Source organism: Perca fluviatilis, chromosome 17, assembly GCF_010015445.1.
Source record: "Perca fluviatilis chromosome 17, GENO_Pfluv_1.0, whole genome shotgun sequence".
Taxonomy (NCBI): domain Eukaryota; kingdom Metazoa; phylum Chordata; class Actinopteri; order Perciformes; family Percidae; genus Perca; species Perca fluviatilis.
This window is the reverse complement of record NC_053128.1, coordinates 32,787,381-32,808,815: the sequence shown is the minus strand read 5'-3', so window position 1 is coordinate 32,808,815 and position 21,435 is coordinate 32,787,381. Positions and strand designations below refer to the sequence as shown.

Sequence of the window (21,435 nt, the reverse complement as noted above, 5' to 3'; positions counted from 1 at the left end):
ACACAACACGGCCCACACATGGGTTCGAAACGGTGCAGCCCCCCTCAACGCACACACACAGAGACACAGACGAACTGACCAGCGCTCAAAAGTTGTGAGAAAACGCTCACCTTATCAGCCAATGGAGCGGAAATCAGGTCGACCGTGCCCGTGATGAAACGTTGAGACCGGCCCGCAACACGTCCCATTCTCGTCGCCAATTTGTGGTGTAATTGATAGCGATGCTGTGATGCTATGTGGAGAGGAATCCGCTGACACTGTTTCTTGATTATAAAGGTTTATTCACATTCAAGAAATCGGCATCAAATTACAAGCCCTGCAGAGCTCGGTGAGGAACGCTTCTCAGATTCTCTAAAGTCTCTCTAAAGTTCTTTGTGTGTGTGCCACATGTGTATATTCCATGAATTGGGGTGGGATCGATAACTGACCAATGGCTTCATGCCAACTGTCTCTGTCCTGGAGGGCCCCATTGATAACACTTTTTCCAGATGTGTCTTCTGAAAGTAGGCTAAAGTTCATCTGGGTTTATTTGTTACCCAAAGCTTAAATACAAATCATATAGAATATGCAGATACAATAAGATGGCCATATACCTCACCGTCGAGGCTTCCAACGCAGTTCCGGAAGTTCCAAAGTTGCCAAAAATCTAAAGGCATGGCTTCCCACTCGTTGGTTGAAGGGCAGGGCAAATATTCGGGCTGCAGTGCAGTCCACAGCGCTTTGCAGACCTCCGATACTATGGAGGACACTGTGCTTGCAGCCATTTTGTAGCCCAACCCTGTGATCTGTTGGCTTGCACCTGAAGATAAAATCTTCAAAGTCACTGCCAGTCTCTGAGCGACGTCAATAGGCATACGGTGTGTGCTCTGATGGTGTATTAAAGGTTTTAAACGACGAACAACATCGTCAAATTGACCTTTTGACATCCGAAAATACTTGAAGTGCATTTCTTCGTCCAAGTCCCTCAGCGGTGGAACAACCTTAACAAATTCGCCCATCGTTGGTCTCTCTTCCTTCACTGGTCGTACATACCAACTTCACCGACGTCTTCTTTTCCTTCTGCAATTTAACATTTGCAATAAAATAATTTGTTGTTCAATGTCGATCATCTCCAGCTCCAACAACACTCTCTCTCTTTCGCTCGCCATTTCCGGAAATGAAAAAAGCGGAAACAAAACAAACTATCAAAGAGTTTCGCGATTGACCCCCCGGAAACCACACACCCGGCATAGGAGCGACGCTGTAGCTACGGCATGGAGTTGACGCACAACTGTAAAACCCATCTTTCACTGGTTGAAGCCTGAAGTTATTGTAAACAAACTAATAACATATCTAATTATACTGGTCGGACTGTTCAGCTCTGTTTCAGACTGATACCTCTGGTTCAGGCTGGTCCTTATCCTCAACATGTGCCTTTTTCATTCGCGGAAAATACTTTTCAAATACTCATAAATTAAAAATTACTTATTATTTATAATATGTTTATTTGATTCACAGCTGCTACATATAGTGTTTTGACCTCGACAACCCAACTGCAGTTTACCGCAAACTTGCGACTAGTTAACTTTTCTAAAGCGGGCACAATTGCTTGTTCGCTTTTGAGAGCTGAGCATCTCTCAGTTTAGTCATATCTAATTCAGATGTAGTCGTTAAAGAGTCTCTGAGTTCTTCTCCGTAATCAGAGCTGTCACTTTCTGACGTCCTCAAACATGTTGAAACTAAATGATTCATAAAGAAGCTTAATAAGAAGTGTGTGCAAAGTACTGACAGAGTACTTAATGTCCCAGGGGTGGAGCCAGACGTTGTAAACATCCAGGGCTCACTCTAAATCTAGTTCTCCCAAGGAGATTTTTATCCCATTTACCGGAGCTATTTGCACTACTTTTCAAGATATTTCAGATAATAGAATTGTCAGGATTTGTGACGTGGACCCAGAAGCATACTGACAGACAGTACGAAGTTTTACGCAGTTTATTGCTGAGTCAGACAAGGTAGCAGAATGGACCGGTGGGAAAATCCTCGCAGATGACAGAGCAGGTTGTGGACACAGGCAGGGAGACGAAGCATGCAGGACTGGTGACGGCAGGTGGAGAGTGGCGTTAGCAGGCAGGTTGAGAGTCCGTAGAGCAGAGTGGTTTTCCTTCAAACACAAAGAACAGCATTCAGGTTTGCAGGCACAAACAGCAGGTTACAAAAGTACTGTGACAGAATCAAACAGGACATTCACCTACGTGACTAGCCTTAACTATCCAGCACCAAACAGAGAGCAGCCACAGCTTATAAAGCTGTGCTGACGAGCCACGGAAAACAGGTGCTTGATTGGAGATTGCCTGCAGCTGCGAGTTATCCTGGGAGTGGCCAGTCACACACACTGCACTGTGAGAGATGAGAAACAGAGAGAGGAGAGGGAGAGGAAAAGAGAGAGAAGCCTCCAGGGAAGCCCAGCTTGTCACTTCCTCACTAGTGGAGTCGTGACAAGAATGACTAAACATCTGTACATCATTGGCAAAAACATGATAGTTGCCATGGAAATATCTAATTGTTCTTCAATTGTCTTTATCATTCTGAAACCAGAACACTATAGATTATACACTATTGAAACGCTCTCACTTTTGTATACACTATTAAAATGAATTTAACATACAACTTAACCGCCCTTATATACACTATTGAAATGCTCATACACATTACTGAGAAGCTGTCACACACTACTAAACACTCTCATACACACTACTGAGAAGCTGTCACACACTACTAAATGCCCTTATATACACTATTGAAATGCTCATACACATTACTAAGAAGCTGTCACACACTAATAAACACTCTCATACACACTACTGAGAAGCTGTCACACACTACTAAATTGTCTCATATACACCTTTACAATTATTTTAACACACTACTTAAACACTCATATACAATATAGAAATGCTCTTTTAAGTCTGTGTAATATGTATAGACTCAGTGCAGAGAGGAAATGTTGGCTGTAAAAAGCAATAAGTGATAGAAAACTCTGCTCAACACTGTCACAGAGCAGTTTTAGTGAGGGCCTCAGTTATTCTCTCATATCAGTTTCACATTTTCTCTGTCAGCTTTGTATGAAACCCTGGAATGAAGACAGGAAGAAAAGAGTTTGTTCATGTTAGTTTATTCATCATGTAAAGCTTCAGTTTGTTCACACATCCCATCAGTAAAGTCTGTTCAAAGACTCTTGTTCAATGATTTCATCAACAGATTCACTTCATCCACACTATCACTTTGTTTGAACCAGAATCTCAGCTATGTAAAAGAAGAAATAATGAGTTATTGATTATGATTATGATAACATTTGGTCCGCAAAACAAATAAATGTAAATCTAGATTTCTTTACAAATGTCCACAAAGAGAACAAAGTGTGTAGGATAAAGGAGGTCTGGTGCTTTCTCTCTTCAGAGCCATGCAGTGGAAGAGAAACTAAATAAACTTTTAGTTTGATTTGATTTCTGTGTCATGCCAAACATTTGGCCCGTCCCACATGGGATTACAAGACACCGCTATTTAACAGACATCTTCCTGTCCCGCAGATACAGTACATAATGTGGATAAATACATGAATAACAAACAACTCATATCTACACATCATCTTGGTAATTATCTTTTTTAATATATCACAAACAACAACAATCAAAGGTAAAATAACAGATCTCAACTGAGCACAGTGAGAGGTTCTGGAGCTCCCCGAATGTTTTTCTCAACAAACAAAAACATCTCATCACTTCTAAAACGTCAATACAAGCAAAAAAAACCCGTCAAACTAATTTTCAAAAACGTTTAGAAGAGCAAAAAAAACAAGAAAAAAGTGACAAAAATTTAAAAGAAAAAAACAAATAAGAAAAAGCTACAAAAATGTTGAAAAAATATAACGTCACAACAGTCAGCTCTCAGAGACAAACATGGAGACTAAATAAGGTTTATGAGTTAAAACACAGAATTTAACCCTTAAATGACTTCTGTCTATTTCAGTTTACACAACTCAGCAGTGTCTCCATAACAATAATAAAACATTAGTCCAGCATAGAGTGGCTGAGTGAATGTGGTCTGGACTCTGTGGAGGAGAGTCATGGTTTCAGAGACGCTGTAGAAGGACAGAATACCTGCACTGTGATCCAGGTACACTCCTACTCTGGAGGACAGAGGACCTGAGACGGGAGTTTGGACTTTGTTGGACCAAAATGTATATTTGTTGTTGTTACAATCTAACGCCCAAGATTTGTCATTTAGTCCAAATCCACATTCATCCGACCTCCCTGCTCTGCTGATATTCTTGTATGCGACTGCTACATAAACTCCTCCTCCTTCTCTCCCTCTCCTCTCCACCTCCCAGTAACAACGTCCAGTCAGACTCTCTCTACTCAGGACCTGAGACCAGTAAGTGAATCTGTCTGGGTGACGAGAATAAAACTGTTGTTGCATCTTTGCAACAACAGACTGTTTTTTACTCAATGTTGCTTTCCTGTTCCCCTCAGATAATAACAGCTGTGTGTGTGCTGTGTTTGGATCCAGTGTGATTTCACGTGAATATTTTAAGAATCCAGCTCTGGTCTTGTGCTCTGGTTGTGGCAGTAAAACATCGACTTCAGTCCCTGTCAGTGAGACCTTTGTCCACTTCTCTCTCAGAATGTCCTGTAGTTTATCTCTGACTTCTGACACGGCCGCTGTCACGTCCTCAAAGCAGCTCAGAGGACGGATATGGATGCTGGATGTTGATTGGCTGAGTGGTGACAGTGAGGGGTAGTTGTGTAGAAACTGGTTGTGATCCTCTGTGTGTGAGAGCTTCTTCAGCTCAGCGTCTTTCCTCTTCAGCTCAGTGATCTCCTGCTCCAGCTTCTCCTGAAGCTCTTTGACTCGACTCACTTCACTTTTCTGCTGGGATCTGACCTGCTGCTTCACATCAGAGCTTCTTTTCTCCAGGAGACGGATCAGCTCAGTGAAGATCTTCTCGCTGTCCTCCACTGCTTTATCAGCAGAGAGATTGATGGCTTCTGCCTGCTGTTGAAGCAGATCCACATCTTTCTCTCTGTCCTGGATTTTCTGCTGGATGTTTTGTCGACTCCCCTCGAGCTCTCTCTGCCTCTCAGCTCTCTCTGCTGCAGCTGAGACTGTGTCATGGCCTTTATGTTCATCCATTAAGCAGAGAGAACAGATAAGCTTCTGATCAGTACGACAGAAAATCTTCATCACCTCATCATGACGAGAGCAGACGTTCTCCTGGAGATTCTTGGACGGCTCCACCAGCTTGTGTTTCTTGAATGTCTCTGATTCATAATGAGGCTGAATGTGTTTCTCACAGTAAGAAACAAGACAGAAAAGACAGGACTTGTGTGCTTTGAGTTTTCTCCCGGTGCAGACATCACAGGCCACATCTTCAGCTCCAGCATAGCAGTGATCAGCAGGAGCAACATGGAGTCCAGTCTTCTTCAGCTGCTCCACTAAATCTGCTAACATGGTGCTTTTCAGCAGGACAGGCCTCGGTGTGAACGTCTTCCTGCACTGAGGACAGCTGTAGATGTATTTACGATCCTCTTCATCCCAGTGGCCTTTAATACAGTTCATGCAGTAGCTGTGTCCACAGGGAGTAGTCACCGGATCCTTCAGTAGATCCAGACAGATGGAACAAGAAATAGTTACCCGGTCCAGCTGAACTCTTTTCTGCGCCATTTCACCTCTCGCTCAGTGACAGACTGTCTGAGTCTCATTTCCTGAGAAGTGAAACTAATCTGAGCTCTGATCTAAAAACAGCGTGTTTGGGAGGAGTTAACCTGCATTCCTAAAAGAGGAGTGCTTTGTGTTGTAATGCCCATACTACCATTAGTATGCCAAGAAAATATTTAGTATGTCCCAATACATATTAGGCTATGTCAAAAATATGTCCTTGTCAGGGACCAAGCAGTTAGGCAAGAGGAGTCACAAGAGGATTTCAAAAAGGGGTTTTTATTTTACCCACAAAATCATTACAACAAAATAAAGATAAAGTTTGGGCCCTTAAAAGAGGTCAAACAAACAAACCGAACTTAAGCTCTGAACATAACAAACTCAAAAATACAACTGACCTCCTGTAAGAGAAACAAAGGGGACTTATATACTGGCTGATCAAACCAGGTTTGACACCCAGGGGGAGACTTACAATAACATTAATACATAAACTACAAATAACAAAAAAAAAAACTAAAAACTTATTCCAAAAGAAATGTAATCTTAAATAACATTAACCGAACAAATGTACTAAATACAATACAAATCAAAACTCAAATATCTTGGGAAAAAATAAAGCTAACCCCCAGACATAACAAGTAGTGGTAGAGTCCAAATTGGCCACCACCCCTATAAAGCTGCTTTTGTTCCAGATGCCACCCCTTTGTCCCAGCAGCATGCATGCCTCACTCCAGGTCGTGGAATCCGCAACACTGGTAAGCTCAAAAAATATATAGTTATAGTAGAAAGACAATCCAAAACTAATAAAGTATATATGTAAACCAAATCCAGTGTCCTGTACGTTATTTAAAACTAAATAAATGTTTACAACAAAATATATAATGTGTCTGAAAAGGTATAGAAACCAATCTTACGGAAAACAGCATGAACTAAGAGAAATGTGAATGTATGAGGTTACCGCCTTTTAAGATGGCTGTGTGGCCACGGCTGCGGCCATCACAGTCCTAATGCAACCGTTCACATTTTGTGTATGTGTAAAATATTATAATCATTCAATACATAAAAGGTCTTTGTCTGTTTTATTTTTAATATTATTATTTTTAATAAAATGGTACTATGATTTTGCTGTAATTCATTAGGAAAGTTGGCTGGGTTGTCTGATGTGGTACCATGGTATCAACAGCCACCAGGGTGTGGTGATGTTCGGTCTTCTATAAGATTACGTGTTGTTACGTCATCCACACACAACAGCAGTCGGTGGCAGACAGGCAGTCGGCAGCTGCCTTCAGTTTCCTACAGTTTTCCAACAGTTGGCTCTATAGCCTATGTTGTATCTTTGTGTAGCGATGATGTGTCTGAAGAGAAATTCGCTGACGCAGTCTTGATTGTACATAAGATTTATTACATTGAGTTTTCAGCATCAATTATGAACCCTGCAGAGACCGGAGAGTGCACAGCCAATGGACACACTCTGTCTTGCTGCAGCAAGAACAGGGTTTATAAGGGTTTTAGGTAACATGTTCGATAAAACAAACAGATGTGAGTTGGTAAAGTAAAGGTCAGAGACCATCTGAGGGGCTCCAACACTACACATAAGGTCATTGAACCCACTCAACCACTAATCACAGCGCACCACATAGAGCATCATCTTCAAAACATTCCACTCCACTGAGAGGAAAATCATTCAACTTATTTCACTATCACAGTGCTCATGACGGTTCAGCACATTTGAGCTTTATTCAGACTTTAAACTTATAGGCCCACCGATACCACACCTAGTTTCTTAAAATATGGAAACTGAAAAAAGTGTTTTTAAATGAACAGAGATAACTTTCTACATGTAGTCAGTGAGTATGACGTAAAGAAATAGAGCCATATTGAGCTTTTAAAACCGGCTGGAGCTACACATGGTAACCATTGGAAAGCCTGATTATTTCCCTTTTAAATGGGGCCACATTAGTAAGGAGCTTGCATTTGTGAGATGAGCAACAGAGCTGAGTATGTGGGTTACGCCCATGAAAAATTTGCCAAATCTTCTCTGACAATGCCAAACAGCTTTTCTTTGTTGACTCTTGTTTGGTGGATTGGGTGATTGAATTCTGAAGTAACAAGACATATTGGCAATTTCACAATTTATTCATTTAACAAACAGGAGCATGTCAGTAGCATGTGGAAGAACCATACACAGCCACAACAGCCTGGCACCTCCTCCTCATGCTGGTCACACAAATGTGGTACCATTTAAAATGAAAATAATCTGTCTTTCCAATGGTGTAAGATTTATTGGAAAGAATCATTGTTACAACAAAGACATAATCTACCAAACAAATTAGTGGTTGCATTTTGCAGTATGCAAGCCAGCGTGCTTATCTGACCCACAATCCTCTGTGCAGCATATCTGAGCAAGAGGCTCAAAGTTCAAGCTGCGATGTTATCACAGAGTTTTATGTTCCTACTTTCTGCAGACTGAACTGCAGGCAACAGTAATCAGAGGGTTTGGAGCCAGCTCCCCAGTTTACAAAATTACTGAGTTGTCCCGTAATTAAGTGTAATCAAACTTTGGATCATTCAATCCTAGGACAAAATCCTAGCTCACACAATCCTAGGTAAGAAAAACAGATAAAACAAAGCAGTCAAGTTAACCTCAGACCAGGGACATCACTAGGATTGAAAGACAGGGGGGGGCTTAGCCCCCAGGGTATGTAAAATCTTTGCACTCACATCTTTTGTTACTTATTTCAACAATCAGTGAAGAAGCCAATATGTTAACAAATAATAAGTGACAGCCATTTGTCCTCTGTTGAACAAAAATCACTGTAATGTTATGTTTTAGACACATCAAAGCTGCATGGGTGGGTTAATTTTGGCCAGACTGTGCTCCTGCTGAGTTCTTCTGTAGACTATGACTTAAATGTTATCTGTCTGCTCGTTTAAATGTGTGATAAAGTAAAACCAAATCTTAACCTGATGGTGAAAGGAATAAAAGATTTGGAGTAACGATTGCTATGTGTAGGCCTATGTATGCATGGAGCCTCTGATCTAAAAACAGCATGTGTTTCGGAGGAGTTATCAAGTTTAGCTTCATTCCTAAAAGAGGAGCGCTTTGTGTTGCAATGCCCATACTACGATTAGTATGCCAGGAAAAGATTTAGTATGTCCCAATACATAGTAGGCTATGTCAAAAATATGTCCTAATGCAACTGTAACCATTATTATTATTATCATTCAATATATAAAAGGTCTTTTGTTTTTTTTAATATTTATTAAAATGGTGCTATTATTTTGCACAGCAGGGCACAGCATGGTGTTACAGGGTGTAGCAGGACATTACAGGGTGTAGCAGGACGTAGCAGGGCGTTACAGGGTGTAGCAGGACGTAGCAGGGCAAAGCAGGACCACAGCTGAAACCATGACTTAGGTGCCATCCTAATCCAAGGAAAACTGCTGGGTGAAAAAACATAAGGACTCTAAGTTAAGGAGCTAAGTTAGTAACAAGCATTTCTGGGACAAGGATGCACACAGATGGAAAGAGAGAGGAGAGAGGAGCTCAGTGTGTCAAAGGAAGTCCCCTAGCAGTCTAAAACTATAACAGCATAATTAGGAGCTAGTGCAAGGTGAACCTGACCCAGTTCTTTAAGGGTTGGTAGATGAATCTGTCATCTATGAAGAGAAGCAGAGAAGAGAAGTAATTTGCACAACAATAACAGAAGTAGTTAGGCCTCAGCTCAAACAATGCTCATTAAATAAGTAAACGTTTATTTGATTCAAGTTGAATCCTGTAGAGCATTTTAACTTCCTGTTGTAAAAAGTAAACTATTCAGTGGAGGTTTTACTAAATGTTTAATTCAATCAGAACTCCAGTTAAAGCTTCTGTAAAACATTATAAATTGTTATCCTTCTCACTTTCTGCACAGAAAGATGGGTGTCTGGCATTATGCAGTGGATGAAGAAGTCATTCAGAGTGAAGCATGGTGATAAATCCTTGGCTGGACGTTATGAGAAGACGTAGAAACACACAGGCTGCCGAGAGAAGAACATCAGTCATCGGTAAGTTTCCTCTTCAGGTTTGAGAACCGGGCGTCTCGCAGTTTAGTCAAATCTAATTCAGATGAACTCGTCAAACAGTCGCTGAGTTCTGCTCCGTAATCAGATTTGTGAATTTCTGACCACCTCACAAACATGTTCAAACTAAATGATTCATAAAGAAGCTTAATAAGAAGTGAGTGCAAAGTACAGACAGAATACTTAATGTCCCATGGGTGGAGCCAGACGTTGTAAACATCCGGGGCTCACTCTAAATCTAGTTCTCCCAAGGAGATTTCTATCCAATTAACCGGAGCTATTGCAATACATTTCAAGACATTTCAGATAATAGAATGACTAAACATCTGTACATCATTTGGCAACATGATAGTTACCATGGAAATATCTAATTGTTGTTCAGGTGTCTTTATCATTCTGAAACCAGAACACTATAGATTATACACTATTGAAACACTCACACTTTCGTATACACTATTAAAATTAATTTAACATACAACTTAAACCCCCTTATATACACTACATAATAATAATATGTATTGACTCAGTGCAGAGAGGAAATGTTGGCTGTAAAAGCAACAAGTGATAGAAAGGACAGCGAGAAGATCTTCACTGAGCTGATCAGTCTCCTGGAGAAAAGAAGCTCTGATGTGAAGCAGCAGGTCAGATCCCAGCAGAAAAGTGAAGTGAGTCGAGTCAAAGAGCTTCAGGAGCAGCTGGAGCAGGAGATCACTGAGCTGAAGAGGAAAGACGCTGAGCTGAAGAAGCTCTCACACACAGAGGATCACAACCAGTTTCTACACAACTACCCCTCACTGTCACCACTCAGCCAATCAACATCCAGCATCCATATCCATCCTCTGAGCTGCTTTGAGGACGTGACTGTGGCCGTGTCAGAAGTCAGAGATAAACTACAGGACGTCCTGAGAGAGAAGTGGACAAACGTCTCACTGACAGGGACTGAAGTGGATGTTTTACTGCCACAACCAGAGCCCAAGACCAGAGCTGGATTCTTAAAATATTCACGTGAAATCACACTGGATCCAAACACAGCATACACATGACTGTTGTTATCTAAGGGGAAAATGAAAGCAACATTAATGAGACAACAACAGTCTTATTCTATAGAAAGATAAACTAAACAAAGTTTCACCTGTCCCTTGTTTACCTCGTTACCTGTTGTATTTAGTCTCTGTGTTGTCTTTATCTGTTGTCAGATCATTGTATTGTTTTGGGTGTTAGTGTATGGAGACTACCCATTTTGTCTCTGTGTTCCAGTTTTTGATTCCTGTTCTTTTGGCTTCCTCAACATTTTGGTATTATTTTTGCCTGCTGTCTAGAGGACTCCTTTGGTTGTATATCTTGTGATTGTGATTAAATCCTCAAGCTCACCACTGCCTTGCTGTCTCTGCATTTCTCTTGAACTGTCTCTTAAACTCCAAACCAAATCAACATGCTCCAAGAATGGATCTCCACGCAGTAGCAGTGGTTTGAAGAGAGACCTTGGGTGAGTCATTTTGTTCCCCACCTCAATGTGATCAAAGAGAGGCTAGATCGCTATAGTCTTGATGACTCACCCACCAGCCTGCCTGTTTCTCGGCCTGCTAGCGTCTTACCTACTGGTTCACAGTTTATCACCCAGCCTGCCCCTTTGCCTGCTTGCCCTAATCAAGAAGTTTCTCAACCTGGAGGAGAGCCAGAGACTTTCACATTCAAATATTTAGCTAGATGTGCTAAACAGACTGAGGAGGCCAAAGCAGCCAGTCTCCGAGCTCAAGTCAAAAGACCAGTAAATCAACTAGCAGTTCCCCATAACTCTTGTCTGTCGGCCCTACTGCAATCTGGTCGTCAAACGCCCCCAACTATAAGCAGTCCTTTGTGGGGACCCCCCTGGCCATCTTCCCTGGGACCTGTGTAGGTCGTAGAAGGGGAAAGGGTCAACATGGCTCCCGACGCCATGCACTGGTTAAACCGCTCTTCAGCGAGCCAGAGCCCGTGCTGTCCAGTGGACTGGAGCCTCAGCTGACCGTCCTCCCACAGTCTTCGCTGACCAGCTTTCCGGAGTCTCAAATGTCCGGCGTCCCAGAGACTTTGACGGCACCCCAGAGACTTTGCTGTTGTCCAGCCACCCAGAGACTCATGCCCCCCGTGTCCTGTCGGCCAAGGCCGACTCCTGCTCCTGTTGCCTTGATGCCTGTCACTGTTCCAGTTACCTTTGTTGGCGGACCCTGGCTCAGTGGACCCTTGGCCAGGCTCCAGCACAGCGGACCCTCCAGAGAGTCTTTGCCATCGTGCTAGGCCACCAGAGGGGTTCCGCCTTCACCTTCGCCGCCAGAGGGGTTCTGCCTCACACACTGTCTGAGTGCACACACACACACACACACACACACATTGTCTGAGCAAGCACAGACACACGCACACACACACTGTATGAGCAAGCAAACACACACCCTCCAAACTTAACATGTTCTTCATGATTTCCATTTGACCATCAGTACTAAGATTAGGTATCGTTTTTGTTTTTGTTTTTTTTTCGATACTGGTGCAAAAACCAGTACTTTTAACATTTTAACAGTGTTTAAGCGAGCTGCTAGGTAACGTTAGGCTAACATTAACTGCAGCCAAGTGTAATGTTAACTATCAGTGGGCAGAAATAAGCCTTGACATTCGGTCCGGCAGTCTTTTAGGAAACCGGTATAGATAGATACCCAACCCTAATACACACAACAGAGTTCTTCTCCAGAACTTCTTTTTCTGCTGTGTAAGTCGTGCGTTCCCTCTCGTTTAAGTGTGTTATGGGAGTGTACGTGTGTGTGTGTGGGTCTGAACAGCAGAAAGAATGTAAACATGAGGGAGATGACCACTGTTGAACTGCGTTATCTCACCTGTTATCAGACATATCAGCGGATATGTGGCTCAGCAGTAACATCCTGCACACAAAGACACCCCCACAAAGTTAAGTTCCCGTACCAAGACACCAGAGAAAAAGAGAGTACGGATTCAATAAAAGCACGATAAAACATACTCAACAATGATGATGCTGGTTTATGAAGTGAGCGAGTGTGTAAACTTCCCCTGTGTCTCTGTACAGTACCTGACGTTTCAGTGGCCTCTGCTCGACGTCCCGGGACGAGCATCAATCAGAGACTCTGCTACTCCGACACACCTGGTGAGACACGCACACACACACACACACACACACGCACGCACGCACGCACGCACGCACAGAATCACAGACGCACGCACACACATAGATGCACACACACACACACACACACACAGATGCACACACACAGATGCACAGACAGAGACACGCACAGACAGATGCACACACACAGATGCACACACACACACACACACACACACCAAGTGCGGCACACAGTAGGATTAGTAGCAACTGACAATCTGCTGATTATCTTCTCAATTAGTCGTTCGGTTCACAAAAACCTGTAAAAGATGAGTTTGTTTTGCCTTTGTCTTAAAATTAAACCCAGAGATATTTGGTTTAATATCACACAAGACAACGAAAACCTGCAAATTCTAATATTTAAGAAGCTGAAACCAGAAACATGTTGGCATTTTTGCTTAAATCTTTTTTTCTCCATTATAAATAAAAGACTGAATCGATATTCAAAGCGGTTGCCAGTTAATTTGGTGTCGATCGACTCCTCAGTGAATTGACTAATTGTTTCAGTTGTAGAGGAAATATTTCTGCCTTCATTCGCGTTTCAATCGTTCATATCGTGCAGCCCTGACACGCAACGTTCAAATCAGTTATCTGCGAGTCCGAATGAATGAATGAAATCTATTCCCTTGATAGGAGAAGTTACGAGAACACATGTCATAGTTTGAGTCTGCAGCTTCTTTTCTCTTCTCTGTCTCTGATTTGTGCTAATAATAGTTAGACTGGCGTCTCCAGCAGCTTATCACTTCAGCTGTTGCGTACGTGTGTGACCTCAGCACACACAGAGAGCATGATCCGGCGCCGTCGACTGTTTAACACGGGCATGTGTCACAACTGACCTCAGTCACGCAAACATGACAGATTAGATCACTGGTTCTCAGACTTCTTTCAATAATGTGCCCCATTTGAATTGTGTTTTTAAGCCAAGTACCCCCCTGACCAGCGATAGATTTACCAAACAGCAGCAGCCATGTCACTGAAAAACATTTAAATGCTGATGGAAAAAGGCGACAAAAATTTTGGAAAAAAGTGGGTAGAAAGAAGGAAGTAAGGCAAGAACAGGTGGAGAACAGTATCAAAAACATATAAAGCAGCGACAAAAACTTCGTAAAGAGCGACAGACTTGTAAATTAAAAAAACAGTAGAAAGAAGGAAGACAAACTTTGTTACAAAAACCTTGAAAAAGGTGGATTTGTTTTTTGAAAAAAGCGACAAAAACTTCGACAAACTTGGAGTAAAAAAGAAGACAGTAGGAAAAAAGGGAGGAAGGAAGGAAGGCAAGAACAGGTTGAGAATAGTGACCAAAACCGACAAAAACAAACTTAAAAATTACAAACTTCAAAAAAGCGCTCACGTACCCCCTGCAGTCCTCCAAAGTACCCCTTGGGTAGAGCTGGGCAATATATCGATATTATATCGATATCGTGATGTGAGACTAGATTTCGTCTTACATTTTGAATATCGTAATACGGCATAAGTGTTGTCTTTTCCTGGTTTTAAAGGCTGCATTACAGTAAAGTGATGTACTTTTCTGACCTTACCAGACTGTTCTAGATCTTCTATTATTCACCTTTACCCACTTAGTCATTATATCCACATTACTGATGATTATTTATCAAAAATCTCATTGTGTAAATATTTTGTGAAAGCACCAATTCAACACTACAATTTCGTTGCAGTATCGATATCGAGGTCTTTGGTCAAAAATATCATGATATTTGAATTTCTCCATATCGCCCAGCCCTACTCGCAACATAACATAACAAAAATAAACCCAATACGTCAGACAACAGTCAACACCAGCCCAAAACCTCTAACGGACCAGCTGCACTGCACGCCTCACGTAAGCGGAGCGGATGTTCCAAACTTGCTTCCTCTATTATTATTATTATTATTATTATTAATAATAATAATAATAATAATAATAATAATAATGATGATGATGAATCTGGCGACAGTGGGCACAAGAGTAGCGTTAGTGGTGCTGAGCACCACAGAGATCTGCTCTATGTGCGTAATAATGGGAAAGTCTTCTATTTATAATTTTTTACCCGAGGTGTGTGTGTGGCCCTTTCACACAGAAATGAATCATAAAGTGTCTATATGTTGTTTCCCCTCCGTCCCCTGTGTCCTCTGATAACAGCTGACCGTAGGGCTACCGTATCGATATTATATCGATATCGCGATATGAGACTAGATATCATCTTAGATTTTGGATATCGTAATATGTTAAGTGTTGTCTTTTCCTGGTTTTAAAGGCTGCGTTACAGTAAAGTGATGTCATTTTCTGAACTTACCAGACTGTTGTTACTGTTCTATTATTTGCCTTTAACCACTTAGTCATTATATATTATAAGTGTGAAGATATTTTGTTAGAGCACCAATTGTCAACCCTAGAATATCACCGCAATATCGAATATCAAAGTATTTGGTCAAGAATATCGTGATATCTGATTTTCTCCATATCGCCGGCTACAAGAAAACTGGAGAAACGACAACACTCCCAGAGGGAAAGCTCAAAGTGTCGCCTGATCCATTTTTGCGATACGACGTATACGTCCATGTTGGATGAACGCATCACGTGGGTATGGCTACCGACTGTCATGGTGGCTCGGACAGAATACGATCTCATATTTTACGAAAATAGTTCCGCGAAAACATGTTTCTGAAAACATTTGAAGAGAGAAATAGGCCGTGCAGTTGCTGAATCTGTCTTGATTTCAGATCGACACAGGTCAGTTTGAAAGATTTTCGTCTACTTCTGCTGGATAGTCGCGTTGCGTTCAGTGGATTAATTTGCATAAAGATGGGCATTGGCCAGCTTTTTGACGCGCAGCGTTTTTTTCAAACGCAGCGCCGCCTTTCCAAGATGCTTTGCAGGCGCGTTAAAGTCGCTCGACGTCCCCCATAGGAATAAAATGGAACACGATAGAAGCGTCGCACGGACAAATGGATCTGCAGCGCCACACAATCCTACGCCTCGTGTGGCGCTGCAGGTGGAGAAGGTTAAAAGATACATTCACATACGTCCCGCTAAAGGTCCGCATACGTTACACATTCAATATAGCTAAAGCGGATACATGCAGTCGCTCACATAATCATTCATGTCTTCAAAAAGAAAGCCCTAGTCTAGGTCATAAAAAAAGAGAGAGAAAAAAGAAAAAGTATAGCTCTATAAGTTAATTTCAAACTTCACGGTCATTCAGTAAATATATACAGTATGTAACCAATATTATATCTGTCTTCTAGATTTTTTTAATTCTCACTGTTGTGATTGCTTCCATGATTCTGTAGATAGAGAAACTCTTGGGTTGTCAGTCTGGGACCGGCCCGAGCCACCGGGCTTAAAAGTTGTCAGGGGGAAATAAAGAAGAGATTTTCAGACTACATACAGTCATGTGAAAAAATTAGGACACCCCTGCTAAAGTTGACTAAAAAGAGGAATAAAAAAATCATCTTTTGGAAATTGATCTTAATGCCTTAATTAAAAAAATGAGGAAAAATCCAGTCTTTAAGGACACCAATTTTCTTTGTGAATGAATAATGTATCATAAATAAATAAATGTTCTTCCTTAAAATACAGGGAGCATAAGTCAGTACACCCCTATGTTAAATTCCCATAGAGGCAGGCAGACTTTTATTTGGATCCAGGATACTATGCATCCTGATAAAGTTCCCTTGGCCTTGCCCCCAATCATCACATACCCTTCACCATACCTAGAGATTGGCATGGTTTTATGTCGGTTAGCCTAGTAGCTGGTTTGATTTGCATTGAGAGATGATTTTATGGAAAATACCCCATGCCACTCTCTAGGTATGGTGAAGGGTATGTCATGATGTTGGGGAGGGGAGTCTATTTTAATTCCAAAGGCCAAGGGAACTTTATCAGGATGCATAGTATCCTGGATCCATGAAATAACTGGCCTTTCAAAATAAACATCTGCCTGCCTCTATGGGAATTTAACAGGATACATTTATGATACATTATTTATTCACAAAGAATAAATATGGTGTCCTTAAAGACTGGATTTTTCCAATTTGTTTTAATTAAGGCATTAAGATCAATTTGCAAAAGATGATTTTTTTTATTCCTCTTTTTAGTCAACTTTTTAGTCAACATGGGTGTCCTAATTTTTTCACATGACTGTACAGAGGCTTGCAAAAGTATTCCTACCTAGGAAAAATAAATAAATTGTCCCAGAAATTATTGCCATAAACGATAACATTGTTGCTCTGAGGCCATTTTCATCTAATATAATGATAATGGCATACTAATGCTTTTTTTGATTTTGGATATTGTAATATGTTAAATGTTGTCTTTTCCTGGTTTTAAAGGCTGCATTACAGTAAAGTGATGTCATTTTCTGAACTTACCAGACTGTTATAACTGTTCTGTTATTTGCCTTTACCCACTTAGTCATTAAATCAGTTCTGGTGATTATTTATCAAAAATCTCATTGTGTAAATAACATTTTGTTAAAGCACCAATAGTCAATATAATAATATATAATTTTGTCGCAATATCGACATCGAGGTATTTGATCAAGAATATCATGATATAGGATTTTCTCTATATCGCCCAGCTCTAATTCTGTGTGTGTGTTTGTTCCTCAGATCCTGAACAGGACTTCCCGCTGCAGCTGAAGAGACCTCGCGGTCCGCCTGACGAGACGCCTCACGCACACGCTCCACCCCCACAGCAGACCGCGCACACACACACACACTCGCACGCACTGCCCCGCTCCCACCTGTCCCAGCCGCACCCCGTCTCCCACCTGACACACACCCACCTGTCCCAGGCCAGCCCCGCCTCCTCGCTGGACTCCCCGGCTACGCCAACCACCGGCGACACACACCTCGCCGTACGCCGAGCAGCTGCAGCCGCTGTCCCTCACCACCAAACCGCACCGGACGGCCCTCGTTCTGGGCCACGGCCCGGCCGCCGCCATCGTCGCGTCCGGGCCGTCCACACCGACGTCGTCCTGCGGCACCCCGGCCTCCTCGCCACACGCCCTTTTTTTATAGACATATCACGTTTTATATTAGTATGAAAAGGACAAATAATTGGTCAATATTTGACCGCATCTATAACTTCATGAAATGTATTTTTTTTTGTCACTTTTTTTTCTAATTCCTTTCTATCAGTGGCGGCTGCTGGTCATTCAAAGAGGGGAAGCTCATTTTTGGCCTACATCATACAAATTGTCCATTTATTTATGTTAATATCATAATATTGTATATATATATATATATATATATATATATATATATATATATATATATATATATATATATAATAGTAATGCAATAATTTAATTGTATAATAATAATAAATAATAATGTAATTATTATAATTTATAATATCCATGGGAAGGTTTCATCAAGAGGAATGGCAGGCAGTACATTTTCTTTGACACAGCACAGCCAGCTAACTTTGTCATACCAGGAGAGCTGAACAGACCTGTTACTTTGCCCTGTCTTTTGCACTAAATCAATCTTAAGTGTTGATCTAACCCTGCTGTTTAATTATAAGTTTCTCCTCATAAGGAAGACTTTCAAATGGCTTCGCCAAAATCAGGTCGACAATATTAGCAGTGTCTGGCATCTTGTGCAGTTTGCTAGCTGGCTAGCTCACCCCTACAACACTAGCCTAGCCTACTGTATGAATGAATGAATGAACAATCTAACGAAACGATATTAAACTCGAAAGGAGGAAATGTAGGAATTAGGTTAAACTGAAACAAGGAATGTGGTGTATAATTGTATGAAATGTATGATGAAAATTGGCTAGCAATTTCGCCAAGCAAATACCAAGAAACAGGTTGCAGCAGTTCATCTTTCAGCTAGACTTGTAAAATCCGCGATGGGACTGAGCTGAGCTCTGCTTGAAGTTGAACAGCTTCGACTTTTTATAGTACAAAATCGCTGTCAATCAAAAGGAGATACAGTCCTCCAATCATCACGCAGAAGCCCAGCGTCCAGGCCAGCCCCCTGCTCCATTGACCTCCAGAGACGCTGAGCGTCCGTGGGCGGGACATAATCGCAGCATTTATCCAATGACCGTCTAGTTTCGAAGCACTGAAAAAAACTGCTCAAAGCAGCCCCGTTGAAGTCAACGGATGCAAGGCATCAACAGGGAAATGCACTGAGACGCTACGGGAATGTATGAGAAGGAAATCGAGTCAGCCAATTCTGAACCAACTCGTCTTCGAGATGAACGTATTCTAACGCATTTTAGTCAATAAAATGTTAACACAATAGTACATATTTGACCATTAAAATTTTAGGGGAAGCTGAGCTTCCCTTGCAGTCTTAAAGAAATCGCCACTGCTTTCTATGAATGATCAACTTGTTGTAATTTGAAAGCGAGGTGTGGCACGAGGGTTTGTTTGTTCCAAATGTGTTATTTCCCCCCCCCCCACCTGGTAGTTGTTGAGTGTAAATCTGTGTCCTGGTTCCTCTGTGTTAATAAATCTTCACTGAGTTCTGACACGCTGCCTGTGTGATGATGGGAGTTGTAGTTCTTCCGGAGAGCTTTAGGCTACATGTGCATCGCTACGATTTGGTTTAAAGGTGCCCTGCCACACATATTTCATGACATTGTGGTAATGTCTGAAGGTCTACCATGGACTCTGTAACCTTGGTTACCTTTTTTCAAGCCATTCTAGCGTGGTATAGAAAGCCTGCAGGAAGACTCAGCTCGATTTCTGCCAGTTCTCATTAATATTCAATGAGCTAAGCTGTTTGAATCTTATTGGCTAACAGCTAGCCAATGAGAGCCTGGCTGTCGGCATCCTTTACCCAGCCCAACTGGGCGAGCTCATGAATAGTAATGAGCTCAGGCAACATGATGTCAGACTGACCACGGGCCTATACCATGAAGCTGGTTTAGGTGGCTAGCCAGCTATGTTTCAGTTTAGTTTCCACCAACCCTGGGTTTTAGGTACTATGAAAGTAGCTCGGCTTTAATCGGTGTTCGTTGTCATGGTATCTTACGCTGCACGGCTAACCTGCTCCGGGGCAGGTTATGTTCTGGATTCGAGATCTCAGTCTGAAGTTTGACCAATCAGCGGTGAGCAAAGAAACATATAGGTGACGTAATTAATTCCCAGCTTCTGTTCTCTGTTGCAATCATTGCAATGGCTTCACCTTTTCTTCCAAATCCTGTGGACATCTCAGTGCAAATTGTTAGACCCTAACCCTTTTGTTGCAAGTGGTACATACTTGTATGCGGTCGGTGATGCGGAGAACCTAGGGGAAAACACGTGTGCCGAACCAATTGCAAGGTGGTCCTCGCACTGCAGGGGTACATAAATAGCTTCATTGTGTTCCCTGGACATTTAACGACCATGTCCATAAAAGAGGGATTTTATAAAATTGCCGGTAAGATATATTGATAGGGTGACATGAACAAATTTAACCTTTCACAATCAGTTTTTTTTTTCCTTCAAAAAGCAGCTTGCACTTAGAGCACTTAAGTATTATACAATAGTCTACAGTAGCTACATGTTAAGAATGGTTTTTAATATATATATATATATTTTCATTTTATTTAATACATTTTTAATATGATTAGCCTATATTCATAATTTTACATGGCCTATAGAATGTATTTCTTTAACTTACGCATTAACGCAATCAGCAATCTTCCTCCAAGATTGTTCTCTTGCTTTGGCAGCAGAGACGGTATTACTGCGTGCTTGAAAAACATTTTTATATTCTTCATATTTCTGAAGAATAATTTCTTGCTCTTCCGCGGAAAAATATATTGCTCTCGCTCTATCAATATCGAATGTGATTGGTTGTTCGGTGCAGACGTCACTCTTTTATGTGCTCGCGCGCGGGGAGTAATCAGAGTTTAAGGATCAAAGCCTGAGTTGACAGAGAAAGTTGATGAGCTGCGTCATGGTTCCAATAGAGCCTGATTGCATCAGTTTGGTTTTGTCAACTCTAAACCAATCCTGCAACCCTGAGTTTGTTCAACTACCATCATGGTACAGGCCCCAGCTTTTGTAATTGGTCAGATTTCTCCGTTTATTTCTGTTCAGTGGCTAGAGCTGACAGAGGAGGTAGCAGTTCATTTTCACATTCACAACATAACACACACACATATGGACCGTACAGATTTAAAAAAAATGCAAGGAAAAATGGTTTTGTATGGCAGGGCCCCTTTAAGAACAAATATCTTTTTCTACGTTTACAGCTCACGTTCAGGGTCCAAAATGAACACTTGAAATAAATCAAGAGCCCATTTTAGAAAGTGGAAACAATCCAAATCAACTTTCTTTATCTTTCGGTCTTTCTTTCTGTCTTTCTTTCTAAAAGTGTGTACGTATTGAGGAAGTTTCTTTTGCAGTAGGAGTAGAGTTTTCAAAGTTTAGTAAAGTGAAACAAATAAAGACAGTAGGAGACTAAACCAAGTTAGGTTTTTGTATTTTATTAAGATATATTTGCAAATATAGGAGGAAGACAATTTCACAAAAAGCACATCAGCTCAGTGTGGAAAGATTCTCGAA

The 21,435-nt window shown here is 41.5% G+C and overlaps 2 protein-coding genes across 6 annotated transcripts in view; one reads left to right on the top strand and one right to left on the bottom strand.

Annotated features, from left to right (window-relative positions):
* Positions 1 to 18,121, top strand: part of LOC120545725 (RNA-binding protein 33-like) — a 61,231-nt gene extending 43,110 nt beyond the window's left edge. For 2 of the 5 annotated variants that reach the window (XM_039780282.1, XM_039780284.1), the window contains exons 3-5: positions 9,609 to 9,741; positions 12,827 to 12,904; positions 17,534 to 18,121. In XM_039780282.1, coding sequence (XP_039636216.1) covers positions 9,663 to 9,741; positions 12,827 to 12,904; positions 17,534 to 17,970 — 594 coding nt within the window. In that variant the 5' untranslated portion in view covers positions 9,609 to 9,662 and the 3' untranslated portion in view covers positions 17,971 to 18,121. Of the gene's footprint in view, positions 1 to 6,403; positions 6,450 to 9,608; positions 9,742 to 12,826; positions 12,905 to 17,533 lie in introns of those variants that run through there. The other 3 variants (XM_039780283.1, XM_039780286.1, XM_039780285.1) reach the window with 3 other exon arrangements.
* Positions 3,487 to 5,710, bottom strand: LOC120545697 (tripartite motif-containing protein 16-like). Its single transcript, XM_039780250.1, has one exon. It carries the CDS (start codon positions 5,698 to 5,700, stop codon positions 3,997 to 3,999), a length of 1,704 nt encoding a protein of 567 aa, XP_039636184.1. The 5' UTR covers positions 5,701 to 5,710; the 3' UTR covers positions 3,487 to 3,996.
* Positions 18,122 to 21,435: the final 3,314 nt, after the last annotated feature.

Coding starts and splice junctions, on each gene's coding strand:
- LOC120545697 (XM_039780250.1), bottom strand. CDS start 5,700: ATGGCGCAGAAAAGAGTTCAGCTGGACCGGGTAACTATTTCTTGTTCC.